Source organism: Scleropages formosus, chromosome 16 (genome assembly GCF_900964775.1).
Source record: "Scleropages formosus chromosome 16, fSclFor1.1, whole genome shotgun sequence".
NCBI classification, from domain to species: domain Eukaryota; kingdom Metazoa; phylum Chordata; class Actinopteri; order Osteoglossiformes; family Osteoglossidae; genus Scleropages; species Scleropages formosus.
This window is the reverse complement of record NC_041821.1, coordinates 16143545-16158674: the sequence shown is the minus strand read 5'-3', so window position 1 is coordinate 16158674 and position 15130 is coordinate 16143545. Positions and strand designations below refer to the sequence as shown.

The following is a 15130-nucleotide window of genomic DNA, read 5'->3' as shown; positions in this document are numbered from 1 at the left end:
GGTTTAGTAACGAGTTCTTTTTTCCAGTTGACTTCGTCATAACTTATATATGTATAAGACATCTTTCCCTTCCCGTGCAAAGACGAAAAGGTGTGAACGAACAGGATCCTGGCCTGTGACCACGCCTCTTTCTGGCAGTCATTGGTCAGATCCTTGTAATTTATGATAAACTCTGTTCTCTGATTGGATGACATGTTACAAAACAGCTTGCATAGAGCACGAGTAATTTTGGACTTGTGTAACTGTAACTTTACAAAACTGAGTACTGAAAAGAAATAAAACGTCCTGCATGCAGGTGCCATTCTCATATATACTTCTGTCTGTAAGTACTATTTATTTATTCAATGTGAAATTTAAAGGAAAGCTTGCATCAGTGCCAGCTCATTCATCTTTTTATGATGCGGTAGATAATATAATAACAGCAACATTGATTGTATCGTCAATATTTTTTAGTCAGTTAGTGTGTATAAAATGAGGACTGCAGTTTTTTTTCTGTCCAACAGCTGACTCATGTGTTCAGGAATGGTATGGATCATGCAGCTGTTATGATTTTTGTATTGAAATTCATATTTCTACACTATATATTTTGTGTGAGCCAATAATATCTTTGACTTTGTAATGCAGGTGCCAGGTGGGTGGTCATTGCTTTCCCAAATCTTGTGTGTTCCAAGCTATAAGCATTGCATTTGGGACACAAAGAAATATGTCTTTATTATACACACACACACACACACACACACACACACATTTTCGGAACCGCTTGCCCCATACAGGGTTGCAGGGAACCGGAGCCTAACCCAGCAACACAGGGCGTAAGGCCGGAGGGGGAGGGGACACACCCAGGACAGGACGCCAGTCCATCGCAAGGCACCCGAAGCGGGACTCGAACCCCAGACCCACCGGAGAGCAGGACTGTGGTCCAACCCACTGTGCCACCACACCCCCATGTCTTTATTATATACTTTATTTATTAAATTAGGCTGTTTTCATTATGCTGTTTGAGAAATTTGCTTGTTTACTAGGCTATATTTTCAGTGAGCTGCAAGTATAACTAATGTAGCCATGTTTGAACTTGGCATCACCGTGATGAATTGTTGCCCTCAGGAACAGACGCACCCTTACATCATAAGAATCGCTGTACGAAATGCAAGCCATCGGAGAACATCAGTGTATAAAGCCTGATTAGGCCTTTTTGGTACATCTCTATTGACAGGCACCATGAGGATTGTGTGGCTCCCCCTGCTCCTAACTGTCCTCGCACCCTCCCGGGGACAGCCCATGTTTAAGGATGTCACGCAAACCATGCTGCCGCCCCACCAAGACCACAACCCGAGCCAGCTGAACTACGGCATGGCGGTGACAGATGTCGATGGCGATGGGGACATGGAGGTGGTGGTGGCTGGGTAAGTGATCCACATTATTGCCGCCCTCCCTCTAAATGCACTAACACCACCAGCAACACTCTAGTGTAGTCTACAAGGGCTCTGCAGTGCAGTATCTGTTGAGACATCGACTGAGAATTTTATGTAAATTCTACAATTTAAAAATATTCCAAAAAGTAGTTTTGTAGAAAAATGTGGTTTTTAAAAGTGTATTTTCATTTGGTTAAATATTCTTCATTTTTTTTTAATAATTTTATTATTATTTTCATTAGCGAATTTTTATTATCTTAAATGTATTGTTAATTATTGTAATTTTCTGTCCATCGAACTGCTTGTGTAATGCTGGGTCAATATGAATAATTACTGAGTTTTTTTACATTTAGAATTTAAAATTTGTTTTTAATCTTTTTTAATTTTTCTGAAATTATTTACGCCAAGGGACACAACGTACAAAAAGCACGCACAAAAACAAAAATAAATAAAAAATAGAAAATAACATGAGAGTGATCAAGAGAAAAAATATCGCAAAAAGCAAAAAACCGCACAAAATATATGTAATAGTTTAAGAGGATATTTTATTTAAAACATGGTATAATTTTCTCCTGCTTATGTATTTAAGATGTTTATATTTACAACAGTAATCGTTGCAAGTGAAGAAAATGAGGGACGACTCATATTGGCTCCCACAAAAAGAAATGAACGATATAATCCACTGTACCTCAGTAATACACATTATACTCTTTGTAATGCCTCATTTATCTATTCAAATATGTACTCTGGCCATAAATGTGCCCCATATTTCTTCAAAGCATATACTTTCATTTTTTGCAGAGGCTGACATTTTCTCCATTGAAATGTATTCTGTAAAAAGATTTAACTTCTGCGTGACACTGAGCGTGTGTCTGGTTTTCCCAGTTAAAATAAAATCACTTTTTTAGCAATATTAAAGGTAAAATTCGTTGTTGTTATTATTGTTGTTGTCATATTTGTTGTTATTACTTATTTAGCACGGGGGCGCGGTGGGTTTGGCCAGGTCCTGCTCTCTGGTGGCTCTGGGGTTTGAGTCCCACTTGGGGTGCCTTGTGATGGACTGGTGTCCCGTCCTGGGTGTGTCCCCTCCTCCTCCAGCCGTGCACCCAGTGTTGCTGGGTTCAGCTCCGGCTCGCCATGTGTGTGGTCATTTTTACTGTGTCAGTTCAGGGTAATTACCTTATCCGGTGGTATCACAGCAGGAGTGGAGTTCAAACCTGAGTCCTTCTGCAAGGTGGCAGCTCTAACCACCTTGCCAGTCCGTGACAAAATTTAAACATTGCTAATTGCTCTCTGGATACAGCCGCTGATAGAGCTACTACGCAGACTTTGTGTCACTCTTCAGAATTCATTGACTGCTAAATTCTCACTGCTGTACTTATGAACTCTGTCCACTCTGTCTCTTCGCAGCTACAGTGGACCAAACTTGGTGCTGAAGTATGACCGGAACCACAGCAGGCTTGTGAACATCGCTGTGGATGATCCTAGCTCCCCGTACTACGCTCTGAGGGACCGTCGGGGCAACGCCATCGGTGTTACTGCCTGTGACGTAGATGGGGACGGCAGGGAGGAGATATACATCCTGAACACCAACAATGCTTTTTCAGGTATGGGGAGAAGAGCGTGGAGAGGAGGAGGAGGAGGAGGAGGAGGGAGGCAGAAGAACAGAGTAAAGTGTGACACAGATGTCAACTATAAATAACTGCATGTCCAGCGCTGGGTCACGATGGTCCAGAGCCTATCCTGCAAACAGAGGGCAGGAGTCAGGTTACACCCTGGATAGGGTGTAGGCCAGTCAATCACAGGGCAATCACACATGTGCGCTACAGACAATTTAGAGTCAGTTTAGGTCTCTGGACTGTGGGAGGAAACCAGAGTACCTGGAGGAAACCCACTTGAACATGGGGAGAACATGCAAAGTTCACACAGTGTGAGCTAGATCCAAACCCACAGGCCAGGACCTGTGAGACACCGGTGCTACCTGCTGTGCCACCATGCTGACCTAGAAAGTAACACGGTTCGCATAATTCCTGGAAGGATTTGAAGGTGTTCTGCTGGAGCGCTGTTTAAAGCACAAACTCCTCTAAGGTCGGGCGACGTACTCCGACAAGCTCTTCAAGTTCCGCAACGGTCGCTTTGAGGACCTCCTGAGCGACGACATCAATCTGCAGAGGAACGTGGTCAATGAGATGGCGGGGCGCTCCGTGGCCTGCGTGGACAGAAAGGTACAGCAGATGGAGCACGTGCATCTTGTACAGAAATCAGTGTAACTGCTCTCCCTGCACTGCAACACTACGTGTCTCTGTATTGATGTTGTTGTTGCTTTTGATCTACTTTATGCATCGTATGGCAACGTAGTAAATTAGGCTGAAGAAAGCCGTCTGGCAAGAGAGCAGAGGAAAACAAAGAATCAAGGAAATTAAAGTAAAATCAAGTTAAATTTTACTGAAATTAAATGTTTAATTGCCAGCTTTGGTTGCATTTGCTGTCCCTTCACTTCCTGCCTCGGGTTTCTTGGTGTCCCTCAGGGCACAGGACGCTATGCCGTGTACGTGGCCAACTATGCCAGAGGGAGCGTCGGGCCCCACGCCCTCATCGAAATGGACGAGGCCGCAAGTGACCTGAGCCGAGGAATCGTTGCCCTGTCCAACGTGGCCCTGGAAGCGCGAGTGCGCAAGTACACGGGTGAGTGGAAGGGGTCGAGAGGTAGGGCTTGCTGGCGAAGAAAAGAAAACATTTTTGCATATGAAACTAGGGATGGAAGACTGAAACGTATTTTAAGAATACATAACCTGGATCAGAGGGACATTAATGCCAAAACTTGGCCCAGAGCCCATTCTGGAAACATAGTGTGATGTTGGGTTGACACTGGACACCAGTCTGCTACAGGGCAATCACATACATTTGTCCTCTCACTCTCACACACACACACACACACACACACACACACACACACACACACGCGCGCACACACACATACACGGTGAACAATTTCGTCACCAATCCACGTATGTCTTGGACTGTGGGAGGAAACCAGAGCACCTGGAAGAAACTCACGTCAACAGAGGGAAAACAAGTAGACAACTCCATGTAGAATAAGTGTGATTCAAACCCAAAGCCAAGGAGCTGTGAACCCCCAGCGTTACCTACTGTGTCATCATGCTACCTGCAAAATTTTATGTACCGTATTTCAAATTTTTTTATTATTATTAAAAATGGATTCTGTATCCTGGGTCTGTAATACATTAATACTTATTCCCTTCTTGTAAAAGATGAATAACTGTGTGTACAAGGACTATGCTGTGAGAAAGGTTTACTCTGAAAGAGTCAGTAATGAAGGGGTGTGCGGTGGTGCAGTGGGTTGGACCGGGTCCTGCTCTCCAGTGGGTCTGGGGTTCGAGTCCTGGTTGGGGTGCCTTGTGACGGACTGGCGTCCTGTCCTGGGTGCGTCCCCTCCCCCTCCAGCCTTATGCCCTGAGTTGCCGGGTTAGGCTCCGGTTCCCTGCAACCCCATATGGGACAAGCGGTTCAGAAGGTGTGTGTGTGTCGGTAATGATCTGCCTTCTCTTTGCTGTTTGTCTTTCTCTCTCTCTCACACATGCGTGTGCTAATGTGCAGGGGGCCGGGGGGTAGTGGTGGGGCCCATCATCAGCGAGACCCGGTCAGACATCTTCTGCGACAATGAGAACGGCCCTAACTTCCTATTCCTCAACAACGGGGACGGGACCTTCACGGACGTGGCATCGGAGGCAGGTCGGCGTCGGTCCAGGCGTCGGACCCATTTCCACCGCGACGTCCGAAAAAACCTTTTGTTTCCGCGCCAGGAATCGACGACCGCCTGCAGCACGGCCGAGGTGTGGCCCTGGCGGATTTCGACGGGGATGGCAAGACGGACATCGTGTACGGGAACCGGAATGGGCCGCACCGCCTGTACCTGCAGCAGGACAGCGGAGGAAGCCCCGGGTTCAAGGTGCGAGGGGCGGGGGACAAAGCGTGGCTCAGTGTTTACAGCTCCTGCCTGGTATTCGTCACTGTCAGCGGTCAATGACAAGGTGAGCGACGGTGCACGTGTTTATGGGATGAATTGCTCAGCAATTGAGCAGCAGTTTGTGCAGCCCATGCGGTTTTATTCATTTTTAGAAGTTTTGAAGTCGTTTTAGTGTAATTTGAGCACAGTCAATATATTCAAATGTCAACTCATGCAAGATATTTTTTATTCATTATAACTATTTCCAGTATTTTTTACAGAAACTAGCCTGGAAATAAATCAAGCTTTATTGACTGGGACGTGGTAGTAAAAGTGACTTTGGTGCTACAAACAAAACAAATTGCGAACAGACTTCCGGTCCTGGTTGCGCTTGTGTGTTGTGTATGATGAGGATCCCGCACGGTCTCCTCAGTTTAGGATAAGAAGATCTTATCACATCTCATCACATCTCACCTCATCGCTTCGAATGAAATCTTTGAAGTGGGCCAGGACACTCTCGCAAACTTTAATTTGTTGTTTTTCCGGAACGTTGCCACCGATGCCTTTGCCACACCTTCTCCAGTGCGCACCGTCATCGCAGCTGATTTCGACAACGACCGGACGCTTGAGGTCTTCTTCAACAACATCGCCTACCGGGGGTGGTCTGCCAACAGGCTGTTCAGGTGAGCACACTGCCGCTGATCCAGCTGGAAAGAAAGTGGTTTCGGCCAGCAGGTGGCATAGTGGTTACAGTTGCAGGACCCATGTCTGAAGCCCATTTCCTCGTGCGGTATGACCGATCAAGTACTTACTTATCCCTGCACGGAAACACACACACATTGACTGAAACCACCTGTCCCAAGAGGGGTCGCGGCAAACTGGAGTCTAACATGACAACACAGGGCATAGGGCCGGAGGGGAAGGGGACACACCCAGGATGGGACACCAGTCCGTCACAAGGTACCCCAAGCGGGACTTGAACCCCAGACCTGCCAGAGAGCAGGACCCGGCCAAACCTGCTGCACCACTGCACCACTGCACTACCGTGCCCCCTTGCACTGAAACAATAAAAATGAAACATTACCCTGCTGTGTAAATGTGCAAACCTCTGTAAGTCACTTTGGAGCAAAGTGGTGAGATATAAATAAATGATATCCAGCATAGGTAATGTGTGGGCAAATTCACTTAGGCTTCTGACCCAAACTATTGGTAATGCATGAACACACTCATTCCTGCCCACACTTGCAGGAAGGGGCTGATGTACCTGGTCTCTCTGGCAGGGTGTCTCCGAGAGACGGTGCGGATCCTCTGATTGCCGAGCTCAACGTGGGCGAAGCTGCTGAACCGCAGGGTCGTGGGACAGGTGAGAGGAGCCATGCCAAAGAATGTATATGGGCAGCATGGGAAAGCAGAGACCAAATGCTGACCGGAAAAGTTGCTGATATGATGAGTGAGCAAGTGCAACAGAAAAGACAGAACCGTAAAAGTATTTTATAACCACGGCTGCTGAGTAACCCCTGTATTTCATTGTGCTACCACCAGGTGGCAGAATAGATCCACATCAAATGTTATGAATCACACACACACACACACACACACACACACACACACACACACACACACACACACATATTTTCAGAACCACTTGACCCATACGGGGTCACGGGGAACCGGAGCCTACCCAGTAACACAGGGCGTAAGGCCGGAGGGGCAGGGGACACAGCGGACAGGACACCACTCCATCGCAAGGCACCCCGAGCAGGACTCTATACATACACACACACACACACACACACACACACACACACACACACACACATTTTCAGAACCGCTCATCCCTTACGGGGTCACGGGGAACCGGAGCCTACCCAGTAACACAGGGCGTAAGGCCGGAGGGGCAGGGGACACAGCGGACAGGACACCACTCCATCGCAAGGCACCCCGAGCAGGACTCTATACATACACACACACACACACACACACACACACACACACACACACACACATTTTCAGAACCGCTCATCCCTTACGGGGTCACGGGGAACCGGAGCCTACCCAGTAACACAGGGCGTAAGGCCGGAGGGGCAGGGGACACAGCGGACAGGACACCACTCCATCGCAAGGCACCCCGAGCAGGACTCTATACATACACACACACACACACACACACACACACACACACACACATTTTCAGAACCGCTCATCCCTTACGGGGTCACGGGGAACCGGAGCCTACCCGGTAACACAGGGCGTAAGGCCAGAGGGGGAGGGGACACACCCAGGACGGGGCATCAGTCCATTGCAAGGCACCCCAAGCAGGACTCGAACCCCAGACCTACCGGAGAGCAGGACCGGGTCCAACCCACTACACCACCGCGCCCCCCTGTTATGAATCAGTTGATAGGAAACTATTACATATTTAGAACCCAAGATCTCCAGACAAATACATCACATAACACAAGATATAAGGTATAGAAAAAAAAACGGTTTACTGCATTCTGTGAAACCTTCACATTGCTGCATTGCTGGTGTGCTGCTGGCTTTTGCTTTTTCACTATTTTCACAACTGACCAGTTCGCGGAGACCCTGAGCACGTTATTTGTATTGATCCTCGAGACAGTCCCTGCGATGACCTTTTAGTCTTCGCTCCTCGCGTCTCGTCCTTATCGTCCGCCTCTCGGCCGTGCCGTAGGGGGTGCGGCGATGGACTTCGACGGAGACGGGCAACTCGACCTGTTGGTGGCCCACGGGGAGAGTGCGTCGCAACCCATCTCTGTCTTCAAGGTGGACCGGGTGGGTAGGGGTTACAGCCTGCTTGCGTGATGGAAGATGGTCATGCTTGCTGTCCTCATCATTGCTGTGTTGTCAAATAAGGCGGGTGGCTGTGCACGCAACTTACGCTTGAACACTTCACCGTGCTCTTCGAGACTTTCAGCTGCTGCGGCGTATCTCTGAAAAAGTAGCTCAGGCTGTATGAACATGGTTTCTTTTCGTATTTTGTAGGACTTCTGGAGAAGCCTCTGCCATCATGCTCAGACAGTGTGTGTGTGTGTGTGTGTGTGGGTGATTATTACTCCACCCACAGTTCCAGTTTAACACTCAAAAGTCTGAAGCCTTTTCAGCGCTCGCAGCTGATCGCTGTCCAGCTTATTATTTTCGGCCTTCAGTTATTAAAACGTTACATAAGTGTGTGTGACAGACTTCAAGAGGACAGAGGAGAACGGAGACAGAGTGGCTTGGTGACGAGTACATTGAGGTAACATGATGCCATGTTTATCCACCTCCAGGGCTCCTCCAACTCCTGGCTTCGTGTGGTTCCTCGAACTCGGTTCGGAGCCTTTGCCCGTGGAGCCAAGGTGGTGGTGCACGCCGAGAGCGGCGGTCCCCAGATGCGCATCATCGACGGGGGGCTCGGGGTACCTCTGTGAGATGGAACCCGTCGCTCACTTTGGCCTAGGTGAGACTCCGAGCGCTGTGCCCCGGGTCGCAGGATCACAGCTAGGCCTCGGCCACACCCACGAGGGGGGGTCCGTTCTCATCCTACAGTCTTAGGTGCGTACGCGACTCAGTGCCCTAGTTGAATTTAAATTCACTGTCTTTTTCCAAATTTCCCCTTTTCCTCCCATATTGGAAGTGGGGTGTCCCAGGTTTGAACCCCACCTACTGATCTAGAATTGATACAGCGTGATTGACACAGCTGTATGAAAGGGCAAATAAGTGTAAATAGCTTCTGTTTGCCGCAAGTCATTTTAGCATTAGATTAATAATAATAATAATACATCACATCGTCTGAACCGCTTGTCCCATACGGGGTCACGGGGAGCCGGAGCCTACCCGGCAACACAGGACGTAAGGCCGGAGGGGGAGGGGACACACCCAGGATGGGACGCCAGTCCGTCACAAGGCACCCCAAGCGGGACTCGAACCCCAGACCCACCGGAGAGCAGGACCCGGTCCAACCCACTGCGCCACCGCGCCCCCTTATAATAATAATAATAATAATAATAATAATAATAATAATAATTTATTATTATAATAACAATTAAAAACGAATCCTTAGCGGAGCAACACTGACCCAGATGCAGGCAAGAGCAGCAACAACTTCTACAGATGGAAACACATGAGGCGCCCAAGTGAAATGAGAAGCTGAGAGGCATCGGTTGGTGAGGACACGTCAGCTGAGGCCTGTGGCGTTGGATCCGTGTGCACAAGAGGTTTCTGTTTTATTGATATACAGTGTGGAGAGTGACATCGCCACTGGTCTGTAATGACGGGAGGAGTTCTGGGATCATATGAAAAGGAATGCAGGGAACATTCTAGAAAAAACAAAGCTATGGTAAAAATCGCATTAGGACAAGCAGTGTCTGAACTGGCTTTATGATGGAAACGTGAAATTAAAAATTATTTCTGTTTTCACCAATGTGCTTACGTGAGTGTCGGGGCCAGGTGTTAGGAGCTTTAATGGAGGTCTGGTGCGTCTCCGAACCGTGGCGGGCCCACTGGGTGTGGTGCGACAGCTGAAAATATACTGTACGTGAGTATAATGAACCTTTTGTGTGTGTGCATCTCTCCAGAGGTTAGAGCCGTTGCCTTGCAGCTGGAAGAATGCCGGTTCATATCCCACTCATCTTGCATTACCTTTGATCAAGATACATACCCTGAATGGGCAGAGTAAAAATTACCCGGCTATATAAAAGGGTAAATCAGTGTAAAGTTGATTATCTAACACTGTAAGTCTCCTGGGGACACGGTGGTGCAGCAGGTTCTCTGGCGGGTCTGGGGTTCGAGTCCCGCTTGGGGTGCCTTGTGATGGACTGGCGTCCCGTCCTGGGTGTGCCCCCCCACCCCCACGCCCTGTGTTACCGGGTTGGGCTCTGGCTCGCCCCGACCCCGCTCGGGACAAGTGGCTTCAGCCAGTGTGTGTGTGTGTGTGTGTGTGTGTGTGTGTGTCTGTGTGTGTGTGAGGAGTCGGCTCGATGAGTGGAGGACAGTTGGTAGCATAGTGCTTAGCCCTGCTCCCTTTGGACCTGAAAGTTACAGGTTTGATTCCCCACCTCAGGCCGTAGTATTCCTGAGCAAGGTACTTACTGTAAAATTCCTCCGGTGACATTACTCAGCTGTATAAATGGGTAAATAACTGTAGTAGACCTTTGGAGAAGAGTGTCAGTTGAGCGAATAAAGTAGAGCGCTCTATTAGTTTGATGCAGTACCTGCTACGCGAGCTTGTGGTTTTTCAGAGGTTTGGCAGAGGAAGTGTCGCCCAGAGGGCTCTGCTCACGATACCCAAGTCCAGCTCCGTGCACAAATCTCACCTGTCACCTGGACAGACTGTACTTGCCCACTGAGCCTGACCTTCTGGGAACACAACAGGACCGTTCAGTCTGGAAAAGGTTGCTTTAATTAACTATCGAGCGGCTCTTGAAAGGCGTGATGAAAAAGATGTTGGATGGAGAGAGGAGGTTTAGTCTGGGGAGTCGGGGGGGGGGGTAAATTGTGTGTGACGACCTTGCAGCTCTCACCTTGCTGTTTGGCCCCAGGGCTGTCATTGTCCTTCTCCATGTGGGCTCTGCAGTGATGTAGTCTGTCCTCTTGTGCTGCTTCCTTGTCTTGATGCCGCTGCAGAACCGGGTTGCTCCACCCGGACCGTAGCGCTGTAGTAAAGACGTACCAGGGCTGACCCGAACCAGTCCCTGCAGGATTGTCAGTGGCCGCGCTGTAAAGAAACAATGTGACCGAATATGGCTCCACTTGCTTCTTCACTTACAAACGCAACTGGACCGGAAAGTACGTTTATTACTTGACTTGCTCGTGAATCCAAGTTCACTTTTACCATTAAGCCACAATAAAAAAATCTTACAGATAATAATAATAGATACCAGAGGGGTGTCGTGCTGCAGTGGGTTTGGCCTGTGCCTTCTCTCTGGTGGGTCTGGGGTTCGAGCCCCGCTTGGGGTGCCTTGCGATGGACTGGCGTCCCGTCCTGGGTGTGTCCCCTCCCCGCTCCGGCCTTGCGCCCTGTGTTGCCGGGTTCGGCTCCGGTTTGCCGCGACCCTGCTCGGGACAAGCGCTTTCAGTGTGCGTGTGTGATAATAGATACTCCTTAATTCATTCACAGTGTAAGTTATGTTAAATTACATATAGCTATAATAAATAAAAATACTTTGGCCACACATTCCTATTCTCTTTGAGTGCCTTTTTCTGCCATCCCATCAGCTTGGTGGCTAAACACAGGTCACGTTCGCTTTACAACAAATCAAAAATTTGACAACGTCTCTAGGTAAGTGTGGAAAATGCTATTAAAATAAGCAAATGAGTGGAAAATTACTGCGAAATGTTCCCGTCTTTGAAAATGTCGTGACGCGGGGAACAGTGTGATGCTGCTGTCTGTCGTTAGAAACCCAGAGGGAGTCCATACGTTGGAGCGAAGGAGCAAACGGTGCAGTGCCGTCAGCGGCGGTTAAGGTGAAACTCTCAAACGGAGCCCTGCTGTTCGTAGAGTGGACCGCCTGCATAACTGAGTAACAAGCAGAAAGAAAAATGTGCTAAGCAACAAAAAATAATAACAAAACAGGGTGGCGGGCGGAGTGCAAGAGGCCTCCTTGCTCGCTGCTTTTGTCTCGCACTCGGACAGAAACAACTTCATTCCTGCAGGGCCTCTTGACGTCTTTTCCACACAGCTTCTCCCACCCTGGCACATTTACAGCTGCTTCTTGGGTGGTCATTTTTTTGTGCGCGCTATTATTCTTGCTGAGCCGAGGTTGGCGGCTGGTGCTGGGTGGTTTGGGGGGGGGGGCAGCGAGAGACGAGTGAGAGCTCATTATTCATTGTGTCCACCACATCCTTTGGACGGGACAGTGGCGGCAACCTGATCCCGCCTCACGGTTGCTCTCCGATTGGTCTGCAGGGAAGGACGCGGCCACCGGCGTGGAAGTCTATTGGCCAGATGGTGGCAAGGTGACGCGACTGCTCGACGTTAGCGACGTGAACTCCGTCCTGAAGATCCCCTATCCGGCGAAAGGTGAGGACAAACAGACCACAGAGGAGACCCAGGTTGGTAATTGGGAGCTGTTGGGACCCCTTCTTCATCTCCTTTCAAATGGTTTCTTGTCTATATAGAAAATACATATAAGACATTGAGGCACCCAATGGGAATGGGAAGCCCAGCAGTTCTTTATTTTGACCCCACTGTGCTGGAACAAACTCTGTCTGTTCCTCAGGACTGCTGAATCTCTCCCATCATACAAGAAGGGTCTCAAAACACATCTCTTTTGACCCATTTCCGTTCTGTTCTCCTGACAGTTGCATAAATGAGTCTAACACCATCTGCTATTATTATCTATATATTTGCTGTTTTAGTGTCACTTCTACAGGCAGCTACTTAAGGGATGTAAACCAGCAATATGGTGAAATCAGACAAGCTGTAATCTTCCTCTGAGTTACGATTCCTACACTACATTTACATTACATTTACATTTCTTCATATACCAGCTGCTTCTCTCCAAAGTGATGTACATCTCACAAAACAACACATGAAGTATATTACATCAACCCTTCTGAAAGCCGAAAGAGATTCGGCAGTTCTGAGTGAAAGAGGGAGATCATTCAACCGCATCGGATGCAGAATTGAAAACTGTCGCGTTTTGATTTTGGTCCTGTTGTGCGTAGGCTCTCCGAGCGGGCAGAGATGGAGGAGTGTAGCAGTCTGGTTAGGATGTAACGAGTGACCAGGTCTTGTAGATATCGGGAAGCAGATCCATTGATGGTTTTGTAGCCTATAACCAAAGTGTTGAATTTGAAACCACTGCAGAGAGTTGAGAGGGGTCATACATGGGAACGATTCGGCAGGTCAAACACAACTCGTGCGGCTGCATTTGTATCACCTGGAGAGGTTTGACGACAGACTGGAGGACCAGACAGGAGAGAGTTACGGTAGTCCAGGTGGGATATCACCATGGTGTGGACTAAGTTGTTTGTCACTTTAGAGGAAATTTTATGCCAGATGCGTAAATGTAAAAGCAAATTTATTATAGTTTGGTGGTTTAAAATGGTGGAATACTGGCAATGGGAAAGTACATGTCAAAACTGAAACGCGTTCATTTTTTCCGGTGCGGAAGTGGATTTGCTCTTGGAGAAAAGGGCCGACGCGCCAGTAGGTCGGACTGTTGTTTGCTCCGTGTTGTAAGCTGAGGGGTTCGCGGTACCTTCTTGTGAATGAAGGCCACGTACTGGTCTGGTGTTTTTTTTTCAATGGAAAAACTAAGAGAACCACCAAAGCCTCTGAATGGTGGAAAGGATTGGATTCATCCTTAAAACAGAAATACTTAAGGAGAATTTATTTCAGGTGGTTTTCGGGTTGGAATTTTTATTTAAACTGAAGGAAGTGTTGAAATGCTCCTTCCTTTCCCAGACGTAATATCTGGCCTGGGAGGAATCGGTGCTTAGTCATATGAAAACCATATGAAAAGGTGCTTTTTTTGATGTTAAATCCATATAAAAGCCATGGTTATGTGTATTAATACACACAAAGTCATTTATTATAAAAATGTTGTAGCGCACTAGTATTAACTCATACTTGGCTTAACATGATTGTAAAATTGCTCATGGCACTCATTCCTTTGTCTGAACATGTTTGTCTGTGACAGTTTCAACATTTAGGTTTATTTGAAGATTTTGATACTAATTATACAACTGTCATGAGCTGGTTTGTTACTTGTGTTTGGATACAATTGGATCAAAATGTTAGTGTAACATTACTTAAGTTGAATGAGCAAACCAGTTATAGTGTAAGGAGGCCAGCAGAGGGCGCAGTGGTTATGGCTGCAGTTAAGTGAATGGAAGGCTTCATGTCTGAATGCCAGCAGGGGAACCAATGTTGTACCCTTGAGACATATTCTTGCCTTGAGTTGTTCCATGAATATTTAAATGCGTACATAAATGTACAGAATTTTGTATTTCATCATGATAGTGCTTAAATGGTTTCTTCTTTTCCCAGGTGACACTCTGAGGTTATATGCCCCCTTGGGACACTGCTCAGAAGCTGAATGGCATTATGGGATTCTTCTGGATTAATGGACTGCTCCAAACTTAACTGACTGTGCTGCTCTTCCATATTCTTCAACCTCTCAACATGTTTTGGTGTCCTGGCCCTCGTAGATATACCAGTAATGGTGTTATGGCATAATTCTTTGGTATTTTCTAGGGTTTCTTCCATAAATAAACTTTTACCTGGTTGTACATTCACTTGTCGCAGTGAGTTTTGGTACCTCTTCGATGGATGGACACAGCTTTGCGTACCGCGGACACGCATGTTCCAATAACTGGGATGCTGGTATGAAATTCAGAAGATATGCAGGAGAAACCCAGAATTAGGAGAACGAGCACTGATGAGCACAAACTGATCCGGAGGAAGTGAAAGATAAAACATTACAAAGGTGTTGGGACGTCGGCTTTATTTTCCCCAGTTGCCTGTTCATTATTTTAACACCTTACTTGGGGTCAGCAAGGGTGAGATCAGATGGAGAGCGACGTGATGACTGGACCAGCCAAAAGCCGGTCAGTCCGAGTGCTGACCGAATGTGCTTCTGTGAGCGATTGAGATCTTCAGATCACTTGAATGCCGGAGGGGGCTGGCCGTGGCCGAAATCTGGTCCTCTGTGCGTCCCGGTGAATGATGGGCGTCGCCTTTCCTACTGACAAAACGGGTCAAACGTTGGCACTTTCCAAAGGGCTTCTATTTTCCACCGTCTTTTAT

At 47.8% G+C, this 15130-nt stretch overlaps 1 protein-coding gene across 1 annotated transcript; it reads left to right on the top strand.

Moving 5' to 3' along the window:
- Positions 1 to 228: 228 nt before the first annotated feature.
- crtac1a (cartilage acidic protein 1a) lies at positions 229 to 14517 on the top strand. The gene is given in 14 exon segments (XM_018750872.2): positions 229 to 322; positions 1214 to 1403; positions 2823 to 3019; positions 3501 to 3637; positions 3941 to 4097; positions 5031 to 5165; positions 5237 to 5366; positions 5919 to 6062; positions 6660 to 6742; positions 8072 to 8172; positions 8667 to 8783; positions 8785 to 8836; positions 12284 to 12429; positions 14372 to 14517. Coding segments are annotated over 13 exon segments (1596 nt in total). The 5' UTR covers positions 229 to 322; positions 1214 to 1218; the 3' UTR covers positions 14384 to 14517.
- The last annotated feature ends 613 nt before the right edge of the window (positions 14518 to 15130 follow it).